This window comes from Acipenser ruthenus, chromosome 7 (assembly GCF_902713425.1).
Source record: "Acipenser ruthenus chromosome 7, fAciRut3.2 maternal haplotype, whole genome shotgun sequence".
Classification (NCBI taxonomy): Eukaryota; Metazoa; Chordata; class Actinopteri; order Acipenseriformes; family Acipenseridae; genus Acipenser; species Acipenser ruthenus.
In genome coordinates, this window is record NC_081195.1 from 30,973,997 (window position 1) to 30,991,162 (window position 17,166).

At 37.8% G+C, this 17,166-nt stretch overlaps 1 protein-coding gene across 1 annotated transcript; it reads right to left on the reverse strand.

Annotated features, from left to right (window-relative positions):
• Positions 1-579: 579 nt before the first annotated feature.
• On the reverse strand, positions 580-16,891 carry LOC131737495 (V-type proton ATPase subunit E 1-like). Its single transcript, XM_059026776.1, has 9 exons — positions 16,599-16,891; positions 12,300-12,365; positions 11,268-11,377; positions 10,486-10,552; positions 6,709-6,798; positions 4,021-4,089; positions 3,575-3,669; positions 2,444-2,531; positions 580-1,280 (listed from the first exon to the last, which is right to left on the reverse strand). The coding sequence occupies exons 1-9, from the start codon at positions 16,629-16,631 to the stop codon at positions 1,218-1,220; spliced, it is 681 nt and encodes a 226-aa protein (XP_058882759.1). The 5' UTR covers positions 16,632-16,891; the 3' UTR covers positions 580-1,217.
• Positions 16,892-17,166: the final 275 nt, after the last annotated feature.

The following is a 17,166-nucleotide window of genomic DNA, read 5'->3' on the forward strand; positions in this document are numbered from 1 at the left end:
CATTATACAGATATCACATTATTTTTTACATACAATTACCCATTTATACAGTTGGGTTTTTACTGGAGCAATCTAGGTAAAGTACCTTGCTCAAGGGTACAACAGCAGTGTCCCCCACTGGGGATTGAACCCACAACCCTCCGGTCAAGAGTCCAGAGCCCTAACCACTACTCCACACTGCTGAGCAATTCTGTAAAAGTGGTTGTAGCAAACATAATTCTTACCTCTCATCCAGTCTTAATGTATCACAGCCCAGGATATAATTGTTTTTAAATGATATTGGGTACTAGTTTAAAGAAATCTGTTAGGCAAGCCTTAATTTCAGTTTGTCTTGCACTTCCCATGGACATTGGAGGATGAAATGACCTAGGAAGTGAAACAGTAACCGACTACCTTAAAGCAATGCAAGCAGACATGGATTTTCAGGTTTTAAAAATAAAAATACGTTTGCTATAACAAGAGTTTCTTTCGAAACAGTGAATAGAAGTGCAGTGGCGACATTTAAGGGATTATTAATCAGGTTTCACTGTACAGTTAAACATATTTGGAAAAATCCCTTTAAAAACGAAACATAAATAATGAGGTTTAAGATGGCCAAGCATCTTTATTTTTTTAAACCACATATACAGTAGATGAAATGATACCAACGTCATAAATCTCAACAATCACTTAACACTGGAGGCTTGCATTATCATTAAGACAAGGATGCCTTTTTTATTGTCTGTCTTTAATCTAAAACACACAAACAGATCTACCAGTCGCACCACAAAAGGAAAACTGCAAGGCTCAGGAAGGAGGGTTGTTCTGCATAAAGATAGTGACGAGACAGAAGATAACTAGTCTGATATGGATGATGTATAGACATACTGTACAGTAAGCATGTGATAACAGATTCACAGCAAGGGCTTTTGGTAGATTGCTCATACCCGTTCTGTACTTCTATTTGAACCACTCAAGCCACACAATATCACCTCCTGGTGGAAAATAACAATATTGCAGTTATATTGATGCATGACTTTTTTTTTTTTAACCTCTAACAAATACAACACAGGGCTATACAACAACACAAACTCAGTTTATCCACTTAACATACAATGTTTTACAGTACAGACACAGAATGGAATCTTTAAATATATTTATATAAATGTCACATGTTCTTTTTTGTTTCCTGTTTAAAACCATGCTCATCTGGGATGCAATGGGTGCGGCAGAGTGCACTAATCTATGAATTTCCTGTTTGGGTTTGCACCAAAGAGAGCTACTCGGATTTCTGGCATCATCTGCAAAGGAAAAGAAATACAATAAATGAATAAAATCAGGGAGTTAGTCTTTCTATATATCCTACTCAACAACTGAGATACTTCTTGAGGAGCTAATGTAAGTTAACCCTTTGCAGTCCATTTATTAAGTGCGTGTCAGGCACGTCAGGTCCAATTTATTTTCACATGCACAGTTAATTTTAGACGCGCTGTTTAAAAGTATTTTTTTACCCACAGTCAAACGGGTTTAAAAGGCCCTGCATATCAACAAAGCACTCACTAGGCATCTCCAGCCCCGCCCCACCCTTTCGTTCGCTATCGCTTTCACATATGCTAAGAAATAAATAATAGTAATAATAATAATAATAATAATAATAATAATAATAATAATAATAATAATAATAATAATAATAGTCGTACATACCGATCAATCATCTCCTGATCACTCGTTTTATCACCAATCTCCTCAATAATGCAATCCGTCATTATTTTATTACTATAACATCTCAAAAAAGCTCTGCAAATGTCCGTGATAGTCTCTGTGCGCTGATGCAGTATCAGCCAGCTTGTTTCCTTATGACCGCCCCTATGTAATGCCAGGGGCAGGTATGACTATTCATGAGATACGCCTTTTTAGTTTTTAATCGGCTTGTCTCGGCTCCTGTCGCTCCCACTCGGCCATTGAATGGTTTTCTCGGCTTTTTCCGGGAGAAAAAACGACTAGAAACCCGTTTTTTGCGTTTTTTTGATGATGTCGGACAGGGTCCTACAATGGACCGGATAGGAATAATTGCAATGTCGGACCAGGTCCGACAATGGACCGCAAAGGGTTAACAAAATAATAATAATAATAACAATAACAATAATAATAATAATAATAATAATAATAATAATTTACCATGTTTCATCTTTAAATAGTACAATATTTGCAGAAATCTACTTTCTACTCTACATTTAGCTACTGTAATAATGTCTGTGTTCAGTTGTAATATTGGTAAATTGTTTTTTTACTGCAATCAAGTAAGCTGCAGTTTATTTCATTTTTAATCCCCTTAACTTTGTTTTTTTTCTCTCAGCAGTACACTTCCTAATTAAGTCTAGTTCTCTAGATCTGAAATGTGACACACAAACAAGTGTGAATGCCTTCACTATATATTGTGAGGCACCCCAATTCAATTCCATACCTGTTGTGCCATAAGATCCAGTCTGCTTTCCAAGGTGTTGGCCACTTTGATTTTTCCATTAGCGTTATAGATTTCCACACCTCCAGATCTGGGGATATAGAGCAGTGTAAATTAACATTATTCTGGTAATACCAAGTAAAAAAAACAGCAAAACCAAATAGACCCTGAGCATCAGAACCCTTTTTAGAGGACTGAAAACAAACATCCCACCCAGTCATTTTGCACTGGTATGAAGTTAATCTAATACAGTAATTTTTAAACTCACAGTTCTCTTACATTTAATGATTTTAATGTTAACCTTATCAACCACCATCAAAGTCAATTTTATTAATAAAATAAGTCTAGAACATTTTCATAAACTTCTGATTGTATTTTATTACACTACACTTTGGCCACTCGCAGGGATTTTCTGATTGCTAAATCTGAACCACGTAGAAGCTTGCGCTGTTTTTATACAGTGTACTGCACCTTGGATGGATCAGAGTTTCAGGTTGTTTTGTGAAAATGTACTCAATTAATTACAGTAACATCATCGGTGGTAGTGGACACTGCCATGACTATATGGCCAGCTGATGCGTGTATTTTCGGATAAGATTGAAACTGTTGGGTATTAACTAAATGAATATAAATGTGTAAATGATCAACACAAAACAAAGCCTTCCCTCAGCTGCCCTTGTTTACACTATTCTTGAGTATAACTGACCACACTCATAGTTTATCTGCAAAGACTTGTCTTTCTTTTATCCTTCTGATGTAAAATCATTTTAATTTCACTTTGCTTATTTCCTTAGAAATGTGTCATCTCTGCAGTGAATTGTAGGATTCCAATCTCTGATTAAAATCGATGAAGTAATATATATCCCACTTTGTAGGCAAATTTTCTGTAGGATGTATAATCATTGATATTTTTCCGAATGATTATATTTTGTGTGCCCAATTAATCGATTTCTATTTGGAGGCTTAACTGACAGTCCTAATCAGCACTCCCCTAATGGACTCCATGGAATAAAACAGATATTAAATAACTCATAAGTTAAATCTTTGTGACAAGAGTCCATAATGTGCTTGAGAGAACATAAGCATGGAAAATGAATGTTTGAAATATTTTCAAGAGAAACTACTAATTCTTACATTTCTGGTGGCAGGAAGTTATCCTGGTCGACGCGAACATTAATATCGTTCTTCACACCTGCCTTGAAGATGGGAATGTTCTTCTGTACAGCAGCCTAAACAAATCCAAATGCACACAACACACGTTTCAACAAACTCATTTGTACAACACTGAACAAAATGTAAATCACATTATTTGGACGGTCATAGTCCCTCTAAATGACATTAGCCTGTCGTCTGGTGTGTTGGACTGTACCTTCATTTGCACCATTAATCAGGCACAAGGACCGAGATTTTGACGAGATACATTTGTTATAAATGTATTCATTTTCTTTTCTTTTCTTTTCTGATTACTGTATGTAAAAGTCCTTAGAGAAGCCTTATCATGCCATATTGTACACTGCTTTCTTTAACCTAAAGAAAGAAACTTAAGTCAAAGTTGAAGACTGAAAATAGGATACAATTACCTTCACCATAGGAAGATCCTGTTTACGGCAACGAATAATCACAGAGGGCTCCAGTAGCTGATAAAATCCCTGCCAGATAAATAATGTGTTATTATATAATGTACCAATCCTCTCCACAGTCAACAGGGATAGCCAAAACAAGAACTGATGAATCAGCAATAGTTTGTTTTATGTATTTTATGTATATATGGCATCCTTAACTGTATAAATCTACACTAGATAAAAGAATATTTCTAACAAGTACTTAGTAATATACACAATGTAAAAACTCACAGCCACCATGGGCACATTTAAAGTGTTACAGAACCTCCTGCAGTGTTTACAAGAAACCCAATACTGTATCTTTGCTGTATCCCATGTCGTCCATATCGCAGCTTTTTCTTTTCATTTTTGAAATGAGCAGTGTATTGTGGGAACAGAAAACCATTATTGTTGTAGGAGGGAGCGTGATCTGGATACACGGTGAACCTTAGAAGATATTTACTTCTCCTGGCGAAAGCTCCTGAGTAAATGTTGAGAAATGTATTGCCCAGATCATTTATCACCGATGGAGTGTGAATATTTTAGAGTTACATTGAAATTGAGACAAAACAGGACACAGAAAAGGTAACACAATGCGTTTCTTGTAAAAACTTTCCAGGGTGCTATGTAACACTAAGCCTTATTTATTGTTCCAATAAAGTAAATCAGCCTTCACTCTTTCTAAATAGATAAAACACCATGAACATTATAGAGTGCTGTAGTTATAAATATAACCCACAATCCCAAAGTCTATCCTCATGAGGGAAATAACCATAGCAATCTATGGACATTTATGGTGCATTCTGTTTGTAGGACATGTACAATGTTTGAAAAAGGAAAGTATGTTTAAACTTATATTTAACAGCTGTTATCACAGATTTATTTTCCTTAGCCTAAGCTCTGCATCTGCTTAGCAACACAGTGTAATTTGGAACAGTGCGATTCACGGACATTGGACATTCTGTCATTTGATTTGAATGAAGGCAACATAGATTCCAAAAAGAGATCCGGGAAAAAAACAAATCTATCTATTTATTAGGGGTGCAAAATTTAATCGATGCATCGATTATTGATCATCTGTCCTTGAATTCCCTGAGCTTCGATTACATACTGGTGAATCGATGCATCAAATTAGAACCCAGTTTGAAGTCTCCTGCTGCCGGTTTGCATTAAAACTCAGTGTGTGAGAGTGCGCTTCTTTTAGTGCTAGTACGGTATATTAGCGCGTTGCTAGGATACACACTTTAGGCTTCTACATTTGCGTTGAACAAGCCAGATCAGAAGTAGGCCTCGTGTACTCACGTTTTCTTGATTTAAAAAACTTAAGGCAATATGTTTTCTTTTTTTGTTTTAAATCTACTAAATCTGCAGATTTACCTTCTTTTGTTTCAAAGCATGTTGTGTTTGGATTATATGTATGATATCTGATACGTACGCACGCATATTATTTTCAGTTGTTAAACTCAAGTCCTTTGTATGTATTAATTAATTTTTTTATAAATTGGAAGTGTTCTAATGTGAATGCTAGTTGTGCCTTTTTGTTGAACTACTATGCACAACAGTGTTTTTAGTTACTGGATCTTCTGTTAAAAAAAACTAATGTTTGTTCTTTACTTTGAAAAACAAAACATCATTGATAAATGTCTATACAATAATGTAATATGAAATTAGGTTTCCAATTGCACCACTACTATCTATATAGTCACTCATGGCCACCGACTATGAAAAGGTTATTCAATGCTAGATCTCTCAACACCTGTTGCATAAGGCTCATTTTAAAGCGATATTGTTTCAACAAATCGATCAGTTAAAATGAAATGCCTCCAGAGAAAAGTACAGAAAAGTGCTGAATGACATTTTGACAAGTTGCCATTGACTTTCATTGGGATTCCAAATCCAGTCATCCTGCACTAATCCAACACAGTACAGTTAGATAAACAAATGCTATATTATATATACACAGTAGTAAGAAATTTATTTATGGGTACAGTGATGCTAATTGCATATACTTGTGTAAAAACAATAAATACTCTGTACATAATAAAAATGTTATGCTGAATCTTGTTAAAATATTTGTGCCACAGATTAAATCGGCAAGAAAGAGGTAAATCTTGCTGGGACAAAGACAATAAAAGTACGGTTTTAATAAGACTTATTTAATTTTATTACAGTTAAATAATTAGCTCAGAATTACATTTCTATATAAGAATAATTAATTATTGTTTCATTTCCTCCTTAGGAGTGTGTGAAACTGATAATGCGGAAGGGACTGTCACTGAGGGGGCGGGGTTGCTAGGGGTTGTTATGGGTTGCTAGGGGTTGTTACGGGTTGCTAGGGGTTGCAAGGGTTTTCTCGATGCTTTGCTCGGCAGGAGCTAGGTTTTCCATTTTCAAATGTTAGCATCTCTACAATAGGTCCATAGCGACACTCAAATGACGGATTTGTTTGAAGAGAGATTATAAATGTTAACCTTTACTAAACCAAGGACCTTAATAAAAGGAAAGACCAACACACTTGTTTTATTATAGCTGTAACTACAGGGTGACGCCTCGCCTCCATCTTGAATTTTATCCATCAGGACGTTATCTTCAAACGCATAGTAAAAATGACTATAACTTTACATTCAGGCTTTCCTACGACTCAAGAGTTGATGTGTAAAACTTTACCTGCAGCACTAGTCCTTCCAGCAAGGTGGCGTACCTGACCGGATCCTTCGCAATCTTCCCCAGCCTCTGTCTGGCTTCGTTCAGCAGATCCTGACGGAAAAAGCACATATTATTATTATTATTTATTTCTTAGCAGACGCCCTTATCCAGGGCGACTTACAATCGTAAGCAAATACATTTCAAGTGTTACAATACAAGTAATACAATAAGAGCAAGAAATACAATAACTTTTGTTCAGTGTGACAAACCACAATTCAATAATACAGCAGATAATAGTGATAGTTACATCAGGATATGATTAAATAGTGATAGTTACATCAGGATGTGATTAAATACAAAGTACTACAGGTTATACACTTGGCAGATTACAGTATTCTGAAGTACAGGATTAAATGCAGTAAAATAGGGAGCAGATAAGAGCAGAATAAAGCACATTTACATGAAGGGTGATAGTGTCCCAGGATACAAACAGAGGAGTTCTACAGGTGCTGTTTGAAGAGGTGAGTCTTAAGGAGGCGCCGGAATGTGGTCAGGGACTGGGCAGTCCTGACATCTGTAGGAAGGTCATTCCACCACTGCGGAGCAAGGGTGGAGAAGGAGCGGGCTCTGGAGACAGGGGAGCGTAGCGGAGGTAGAGCTAGTCTTCTAGTGCAGGCGGAGCGGAGAGGTCGAGTGGGGGTGTAGGGAGAGATGAGGGTCTGGAGGTAGCTGGGTGCAGTCTGGTCAAGGCATCTGTAGGCTAGTACAAGAGTCTTGAACTGGATGCGAGCGGTGATCGGGAGCCAGTGGAGCGAGCGGAGTAGTGGAGTAGCGTGGGCGAAGCGAGGCAGAGAGAACACCAGGCGGGCAGCAGAGTTCTGGATGAGCTGGAGCGGACGGGTGGCGGACGCAGGGAGGCCAGCCAGGAGGGAGTTGCAGTAGTCTAGGCGGGAGAGTACCAGGGCCTGGACCAGGAGCTGGGTAGCATAGTTGGTGAGGAAGGGTCGGATTCTTCGGATGTTGCTCAGGAAGAATCGGCAAGTGCGTGCCAAAGTGGAGAAGTGCTACCATTACAGCCTATCCATCTATTGGATCTTGAATAAGAAAATTATTCTTAATTGATTCAGGTGCAATACGATGCAGAGATTAGAGTCCTGCATCGGGTCGGGTGCCCGCAGGTGACCCGCAAAAGCGATTCGGGTTCATGTCGGAATGTAAACTTTTTCGCGATTTGCGGTTCGGGTGTGGGTCAAAGAAATTCAATTTTCAGGTCAGGCTCGGGTCTGAATTTGAATAATTAAAAACGTTTTCTGTCCTTTCAGTGTACTTCTCTGTAACCCTTTCCCAATTAACGTTTTAGAAAGTAAAGGTATTTCCTGTACTAAAGCAGGAGGCGATTAGGGTAGGGTGATCATACGTCCCCGTTTTCCGGGGACAGTCCCCGGATGACATACTGTGTCCCCAGGCAAATAATGGCCCCGGAACGGTCCCCGGTTCACGAAGCTCGTCCCTGAATAAACGTGCTATTAATTTCTCGCACTGGTCTAATGTAATGTAAATGCGTTAGAGAGAAGTTACCGTGGGTTGATTGACAGAAATTCCTACCACTCAGTTTCTTTGTATAATCACTGACATTCTACTGTCTGTTGCCTATTGGTCTAGTTTGTTGAGCTGACCCGCTATTGTTTCAACTGCCGGTAAATCCAGCTTCAGTACACACTGGAGCGAGTGTGAAGTACTAGACTTAAGAGGACATTGTTTAGATTACTTTGTTTTATTAATAAATGCATTACCGTAGTTATGTATTTTTGTCTGAAAAAAAAAACAAAAACAAAAAAAAAAACACTTGCATGCTCTGTTTAGATAGGCTAACAGCAACGCATGAAAAGAAAAAACAGCTGCATGAGGATTATACGAGAATGGCGAGGGAGTGAGTACAAACCTTTATTATAATATATAGTACAATATTTAAGTTTAATATCCTGTTTTTGGCTCGTTGTCCCGTTTTTCATAAATGCCAGCGTTATGGGCATTAATAAGTGTCCTTACTTGGTGCGTATGTAAAAGTATTAAACAGTGTGGAAGAAAAAAAACATCAAAATACAAAGATTTAAAAAAAAAAAGAATACTTTTTTTCCTTCTCTAAATTGACATGACATGAGAACCCATAACAGCATACTGTACAGTAGGATGTCAGTAACATTTGATTTTATATTTTCAGAATCTCCTGGTTACCCATATCCCAAAGTTCCCAGTATGTCCATGCGTAACCTTGGCTACTTAGCTTTGGCTTGAAGGCAGCAGGAGAAGTAGGCTCTTGCATATTGCCTGTTTTGTTTAGTTTGGGGAATTTTTAAAATGTCTGCTTTTTTTGAAAATGTAAAGTTTTTTGCAATTATTGTGGAGTGTGTGTTTGTTTCTGTAGGTTATATGCATATTTGTTTTCTATTTGTAATGAATATGTGTTGGGGAGGGGGTGTCTGAAGTATTCATTTGTAATGAATATTTCTTGTGTGTTGGGGAGGTAGTGTCTGATTAACATCCACAAAAGCACCGTGGCATTCATGAACACTACCTTTGAACGCCCAATGAAGAGGAGCAACAAGATCTCTGCACCGCATACTATTCTACATCTGGAATACCTGGAGTTATTGGGGCCATAGACTGCACACACATCCGTATTCATTTTCACAGGTAATATAAGGATCCGAGCTTCATCAACAGGCATAGCTACACGTAAATCAATTGACAGATGGTGTGTGACATCATCTCCGAAAACGCAACATGGTAGCACGATGAGCAGGCAGCACACACGATGCGCACATTTTTTAGAACAGTCGATTAAAACTACAATTCCAGGAAGGCTTTTATCATGGTACCCTCTTGGGTTACAAAGGCTATCCTTCAAGGAGGTATCTTCTTACACTAGTGCCAAATCCCACATCACCCACACAGCTGAAATACAATACGAGTCATAAAAAGGCAAGAGTGTGTATTGAGAGAACATTTTGAATATTAAAACATAGTTTTGCTTGTCTTTTGTTTGGTTTGCATACCACGCCCAGCTGAGCCTGCCAAATAATCGTGGCATGTGTGGTACTTCAATCTGACAGTCCACTGGGATGACATCCCCCCCCCCATGCCTTACCCAGGGAGATACCAACCAAACAATGGACCTCGACCAGAAGAAAGGGAAGGACAGGCATTTCGAAGGAGTTTAATACATCACCACTTTTCATAGTGACATGTGAGTACAGTATTTATATATCATAAATTAAACGTAACCACCAACTGTAATAATTCAAAGAAACAACGTCATGCAATAACGTTAATCTACCAAATCCTTTGCAACCCCCTTCAGACATCCCTGTGACCCCCAGTTTGAGACCCAAATTAAAATGTATTATCTTCATGTTTTACATATATATGTTTTTTTATTGTTATTTATTTATTTTTTGCAGAATAAAATATGCTTAATCACATAAATCCTTTGAACTAGAATGAACTGGAATCAATTGGTTTGTGAGTGCACCCCACACTTGAGGTTTGAAGATAGTCTTGATCCTCTGCTGCGTACTAAACCTGAGGATCGTTGCAATTGGAACTAACTTAATCCACAGCTGGGGATGATCCTCAGGAAAGTACTGTACTAGCTAGTACGCAACTTAGTACGCTTGATGCGTACTAACTCTGAATGTTCGTTGCAATTGACCCAATATGTTTAAACATTTAATAAATGAAACAGAAACTAACCCCCAGCTTGATGCATGCAAAGAGAAATAAACCCATGGTACTGACCGAAATCAAGTCATCTCTGGCCTTGAGGACTTTCAACCTGGCCTGGTTCATCAAGTTGGACATTTGACTGTTAAACAAAGCAGTAGAGAACAGTTAAAGCTTTTGATCAAAAATAAATCAATAAAAAACACACACATTAGAAAGTTTAAATACACATCGTCTAAATGGGCTGTCCCCTTCTAAAATTTTGAATTAAGCTGCAATTAATAAACCAAGTCAGACACCTCCATATAACTCCAGAATCTCAATATATTATGATAAACAATATTAATATCGTGGTATAATAATTGGATAGGGGTTCTCCAGATAAATAAAAAAAAAAAAAAGTGTAGTGTGGCATATGTACATACATCATCTTTACTATATCTCCTTCGCAGGGGATTTTATACCCAGTGGGGACAGATAAAGTAAGATGACAGTAGGCCTTTGATTGGCATCATATTCACAAATAACTGTTTCAGGAGGAAAAGTCTCAAGGGGGGGGGGGGGGGGGGACGGGACTACATGACAACTGGCCTTTCTTAACTGGAACATTAAGGACCATGTATCCCTCTGGAACAATTTATAAACCTTTATACATCTAGTCTGGTTGAATAAGCGCTATCCTGCTGCCCAGAGACCAAACTGAGTGTTATGGCAGGTGTTTTGCAATTAGAAAAAAGTATAAAATTGAAGTATTTAAAATACATCCAGAGCTACACACAAATATTAGGGAAGGTGGTTTTGCATTAGCACAGAATACACATTCCCAGTTTAACTGAAGCCATAGGGAAGTGACTCACATTTTCTTTTGCTGTTCGATCTGCTTCTCTTTTTTTTCATAGTACTCCATAATCTTCAATCTCTGAGTTTGTACAAGACGACCCTTCTCAATGTTAAACTCTTCTTCTGCCTGGATAATAAAAAAAAATAAAAAAATAAGGAAATGTATTGTATTGTAAAGTATGTATTGTATTGTAAATGTGCATACTTTTACACACTATATGCACGGTTGTGCGTTATCTGTACGTTCTCTATCAAAATTGGCAGATCACGAGATGCTGCTGGCTGATCAAGCCTACGTCACATCTACTTCATGGCAGCTCCTGAACTGAAAAAATATATATAAAAAGATATGTGGTACACAATTGAGCGCATAATAGGTGACTACCCTAAATGAATAATTCTCACTGCTGATTATTCACTCAATATATATATATATTTTTTTTTAAATTTAGTCGTCGCCAATTATTTTACCCCGGTTTTCACCCCAGTTTAGCATGCCCAATTAGTATCTGTATCCCCGGCTCACCGCTCGCAACCCCCCCGCCGACTCAGGAAACGGAGGCTGGAATACGCGTCCTCCGAAACGTGCTCCTTCCAAGCCGTCATTTTTCGCACTGCAGATCCACAGCAATGCCACCAGACCTATAGTGCCGGAGGACAACACAGATCTGGCGGCTCCGCTGCAGAGCCACAGGCGCCCTATCGGCCACAGGGGTCGCTGATGCGCGGTGAGCCGTGGATTCCCCTGCCGACCTAAACCCTCCCAACCCGGGCAGCGCTCAGCCAATTGTGCGCCGCCCCCTAGGAACTCTCGGTCACGGTCAGCTGTGACATAGCCTGGACTCGAACCTGCGATCTCCAGGTTATAGGGCACATCCTGCGAGGAGCGCCTTTACTGGATGCGCCACTCGGGAGCCCCCGATTATTCACTCAGTAATAGTTCACCTGTATGTTGATGGCAAATTATTAAAAAACTATCTGAAAATGTAAGCAGATGCATTATCCATTGGCACGGGTGTCTGTAGAGAATACAGACAGGGTCAACTTACCTTTGCATCAATTTCCTCAGCCTTCTCATTGGCCTCCTGCTCAATGAAGGCCATCATGTGTTTGATCTGTGAAAGCAAGACAGTTACAACCAGAATAGAAACAGAAGCTTAAAATAGAAAACTGGAAGAAACCATTGCCTTGTTTCCACTGCCTGGCGCTACAGGCTTTGGCTGCCCACGGCTAGCCGCCAAAATCAAAAGAACGTTTCAGTGCTTTTTTTCCCAAACCTGGCCAACCTCGGAATAATACATTGTAAAGAAATGCCTGAATAACCTATGCAGCTACTGGCTAACGTTGCTTACAATTTATACTGCATATCAAGTTCTAGATGCTTCATCATGGCTGTAAACAAAGAGCTTAAACCAAAAGCATTTTGTTCACAGCGACACAAAAAGCCGCGTTGAGCCGCTTGGGTGAGCTGTGGACACACCCTGTTTTGTTGTCATGGGCAGCCTTAGCCAGGGCGCCATGCAGTGGAAACTGGGCATATGTCAAGTAGACTAGCGCTTTCCCATTCATAGTTTTACCACTGTATATAGGTTTGATTTGATGTGCCTTATAGTAAAGAAGTGTATGGTTTTAATATGTAGGGCTTTAATATGTAGGGCTTTAACCCAGGTGGTGCAATCAGAAACCAATCCTGTATGAGCACTTAAGTTGAGTCATCAGATGATGAGTTTTTTGTGTTTTTTTCCCCCCAGTCAGTCAGCAACAAGAATTGAACACATAATGGGCTGCTCAAAGAAAAAAAAAAAGACACTGAGGAATAAGTTATGCCAACAGAGGCCTATGAAATCATTCTGAGAAGTGAACACACACATACAGTAAATAATTGCTGCAATTTCCTGTTTTTAACCAACTTAAACAAAAAAGCACACCATGCTGCATGTACGGCCCAAAAAATGACCTTGCAGATTTTTGGAGATAAAGAAGTAACTAATCGTCTCCTTGCCTAACCTGAACCTCTCCATCATCTCAATACATATGTGAAATACAACATGAATAGTGGTTGGGAAGAGGATGAATTACATATGGTATCTACGGTTTCTGGAGGTAAATTAAAATGGTTCATTTATATTGGGGGAGACTAATAATCAATGGTGACTATTCAATTTATAAATGTTTAAACAACTCTAGAGAATCATACAACATACTTGTGTACAAAAAAAGACATTATCTCAAAGCCAGCAGCCTCTGTAATTAATTTGACAAGAGAATCATAGAATACAGCTGTGAACTACATTTAAAAGCAGTATTTCAAAGTATGTGGTGTTTAGAAACTACAGTAGCCATACTGGATCAATTGGAAGGGTAATGTTTTGCCTGGTTTATGGGATGGGAGCTGCCGAAAAAAATAATAAAAGGAATACTTTGTAAGTAGCTCCTTGACCCCGTTGTAGCTTTCTAAAGAAAAAAAAATACCAAATTGAATTAATGCAAAAAAGCAGTTATCATGGTAATTTTTCAGATGATAATCATGACACAAAAATTCAGTTATCATCCCAATGTTTTTTATTGAAATAATTATAATGTTTTAAACAAATAGTTCACAAAAAAGTTACCAAATCCTTTGCCCTACATATGACTGCTTTAAAAATATCAAATTTAAACATAGAATAGACTTTTTTTCTGCGTGGTAAAGATTATAAATCTGTACTCCGACTAATCTTAATAGGATTGTGCCCCAACTGCTCTTGATTTGCTTGAGTCCACTATATTAAACTTCATACCATCAGCCCTGTACAGTACTTCAGGGATTGGATTACGTTTTAATTGGTTCAATGAAACAATTTAGAACAGGTTTGGAACAAAGACCAGGAGTGGAAGGGCCAACTTTTGCCTCCCCTGCTTTATTGCATGGAGCTCTGAGGAACTGGAATATAATGGGAGGGGACATACAGTTATGTATATATCTAAAGACAATAGTGCTGAACAAATTAGTGTGTCATTTCATTTAGATGTGTATTAGTATTTCTATACTCTGAATAACTTATATTACAGAAAGTCTTAAAGAACACAACTAGATGCGGTTCTCTAGATACAGTATGTGAGCGCCGTGGATCACTTTAGCTTGGAAAAGCAGCAAATGTATTACTCATAGGAATAAAGAACTCTACCAGTCATACTGCAAAACATTTCCTGCCATCCGACTGATTAACACCCCCTTTGTGCTTACTGTACAGTAGCATGTGATCTGTTGGCGGTGCCCACTATCATCACATGTGCCACATAACCATTTTTGTATCACAGAAATTGTACATTCATAGGAGTAGTGCATTAGCTTCTACAGCATGCCATACCAATTTAGCACTTGCAAGTTTTTAGAATCTCTCTCTCTATAGCTATATATCCTTTCTATCTATCTATCTGTACACACACACACATATAGTGCACAGAAATTAAACTGAAGAGGACTGTTAGTGCTGGTCATAAACTGACCCTGCCAATACTACTGTGATGGAGTCTGTTACTTTACAGATCCACAGAAGGACTGGCTCAAGCCCCAGCTGGATTTGGCTGAATCCAGACCTACAGTCCTCGACATGCTTCAAGAACTTCAATGATTATATCTACAGTACCCAGTTCCCTGCCACCACAAACAAACTAGAACTGCTACAGATCTGGAACGATGTGCAGAGGCAAGGAAGGGGAAACAGTTTACTATAAACTAGAAAACCAGTGAAGAGAGATGCACATTGTTTTGGGTCCGATTTTTAATGGAGAGAGGCTTGTTGGTAAACACAGGAGACATAACAGAACTTTGAAAGATAAAATACATCTCTGATGTCAGAAAGATTTGTCAGTCAAATAGATTAGCCATGTGTCATAGTCCAAGGTTGTTTCATGGTCCATAAAGAGTAGAATTCAGAAATCTATAAGTTTCAAATGATTCAATGAACACGCGCTCTTAAAATATGACATTGTAAAAACATTTACCAACTTCATTCCTAAACTGTTATAAACAATTGTTTATGCTTGTAACATCCATTCAATAGACTACTTCATTAACAAAGCCATCACTGCTTTGCAGAAACTAAAAGGGGGAACGGCTGCATTTACGTTAACCTTGGAAAATACACAGCATCACAAGTTCCTCTTGATACAACCATGGGCTTTTCATATGACAGAATCACAAGAAAGATTTTCACCAGATGTTCACTTAATATGTAATGTCTATAATCAAGGTATTACAATACTAATTGTCTATAAATCTCACGTACCAGTGGATGCATTTTAGGGGAAAGAAAATCACATATCAAAAAAATCATACCAGTGTTCTGTACCGACACTAAGGCAGCAGATTTTGCTGCACAAAACTAATTCTTACTATAACTACCCATGTATCTTACCACAGACTCAAGGCCAATAAAATAAAGCCCTGCTGTTAAATTACTGGTAGCAGTCTTTCTGTGGTTTCTTAATGGCAGTAGAATTTATATTGGTAATAAGAAACCCCAAAAAGACTGCTGCCAATAGAGTTTTTCTGGTTTAGTTCATTCTTACAATTATCCCATACAGTTAAACCTCTCACTAAAAGCTATGAATTGGTTCATTAGATTAAAAACAAAACAAATTAAAAAAGCCACTGCCTATAGACTTCTTGCATAATCAATGCCTATCAGATACAGGAACGTACTTCTTGTAATATTTTGAGGAAGCATTATACGTTCTTAAGTTTCTAAATAAGTTATTAATGACATATGGCTAGTTTTACATACCTGGACTAAAACTAATCTTACCCAAAGTAACATTAGGTAGTCCAACATTAGTGCTAATCAGGGTCTGTAAAACCTGTAGTTAATCTTTTAATTGTAATTAGGCAAAATGACAATAGTTACACCTGAATAACCTATAAACTTAAAATATGCGACAATTATGGAAATTAATTATACCGCACAAACGTTTCTGGCCAATGCCTTAGCGTTGAAAACAGTACTGTAGGTGAAACCAGTGTAGGATTTCTGGGCTGTAGAATAAACTGCAACACATCGCCAGGAGGGCTGTCTAAATCAAAGGACTGTATGTATCAGTGCAAACAATTTAAAAAACAATGATGAATGACAACCTCCCTACATGCAATAAAAAGACACGAATTGTACTAAAAAAATAAAGCGTTAAAAAAAAAAAACAACACTCGTCATCCCTACAGCAGTTAAATGGATACCGTATGATACGTGAAAATAAATGCTTATCTTTATAATCAGAATGATATCTACTAATAATGAATTCCTTTTTTTCTGTATTTAAAAAGTACTGTGTTTCGTACTGTTAAATAATTAAAACATACTGTACTCTACCTGTTTCTGCACATCTGCATCGCTGAGTGCCATGGCTGCGGCGAACAGAGGACTGTACTAAGATAAAAGTTAAAAAGCGAAATTATCTGAATATATTGCAGTTGCTAAAGGTTATCTTCCTCGCCTATTAGTGAGGTGTTTGAATCGTTTTAAATATTTTTTTTTTTTCTCTCCCTGCTTTTTAAATTCAAAATGATCGGGTCTTTGCTGCAGTCGCTAGATGTTAAAATGTCAAATATCGGGTCAGCTGACTGTCGCCGACGCTCCAGCTGAAACTGGAATCACACGTCACATGACCTGACAAAAAAAGATTCGCAAAATATAAATATATAAAAATAACATTCAATATATTTTGTAAAGTAAACACAAATAAACGCAATATTTAATATTTATATTTTAACACGATTTGTATTGTAATTATAGAATGTTCTTTTTAAAAATAATCTGCATTTTTCACCTTAGTCACATGACAAAAAGTGAACGTCGAAACCCTACTTTTTTATATTGATTAGTACATTAAATATTTAATTATTATTCTAGCGTATTCATCTATATTTAATAATACAAC

Bases quoted from the DNA above. Each gene is read 5' to 3' on its own strand.
- LOC131737495 (XM_059026776.1), bottom strand. From the start codon at position 16,631: ATGGCACTCAGCGATGCAGATGTGCAGAAACAG. The intron at 10,553-11,267 runs GTGAGTCACTTC...TTTGTTTAACAG, and splicing joins ATCGAACAGCAAAAGAAAAT to TCAAATGTCCAACTTGATGA. The intron at 3,670-4,020 runs GTAATTGTATCC...GGATTTGTTTAG, and splicing joins AGGATCTTCCTATGGTGAAG to GCTGCTGTACAGAAGAACAT.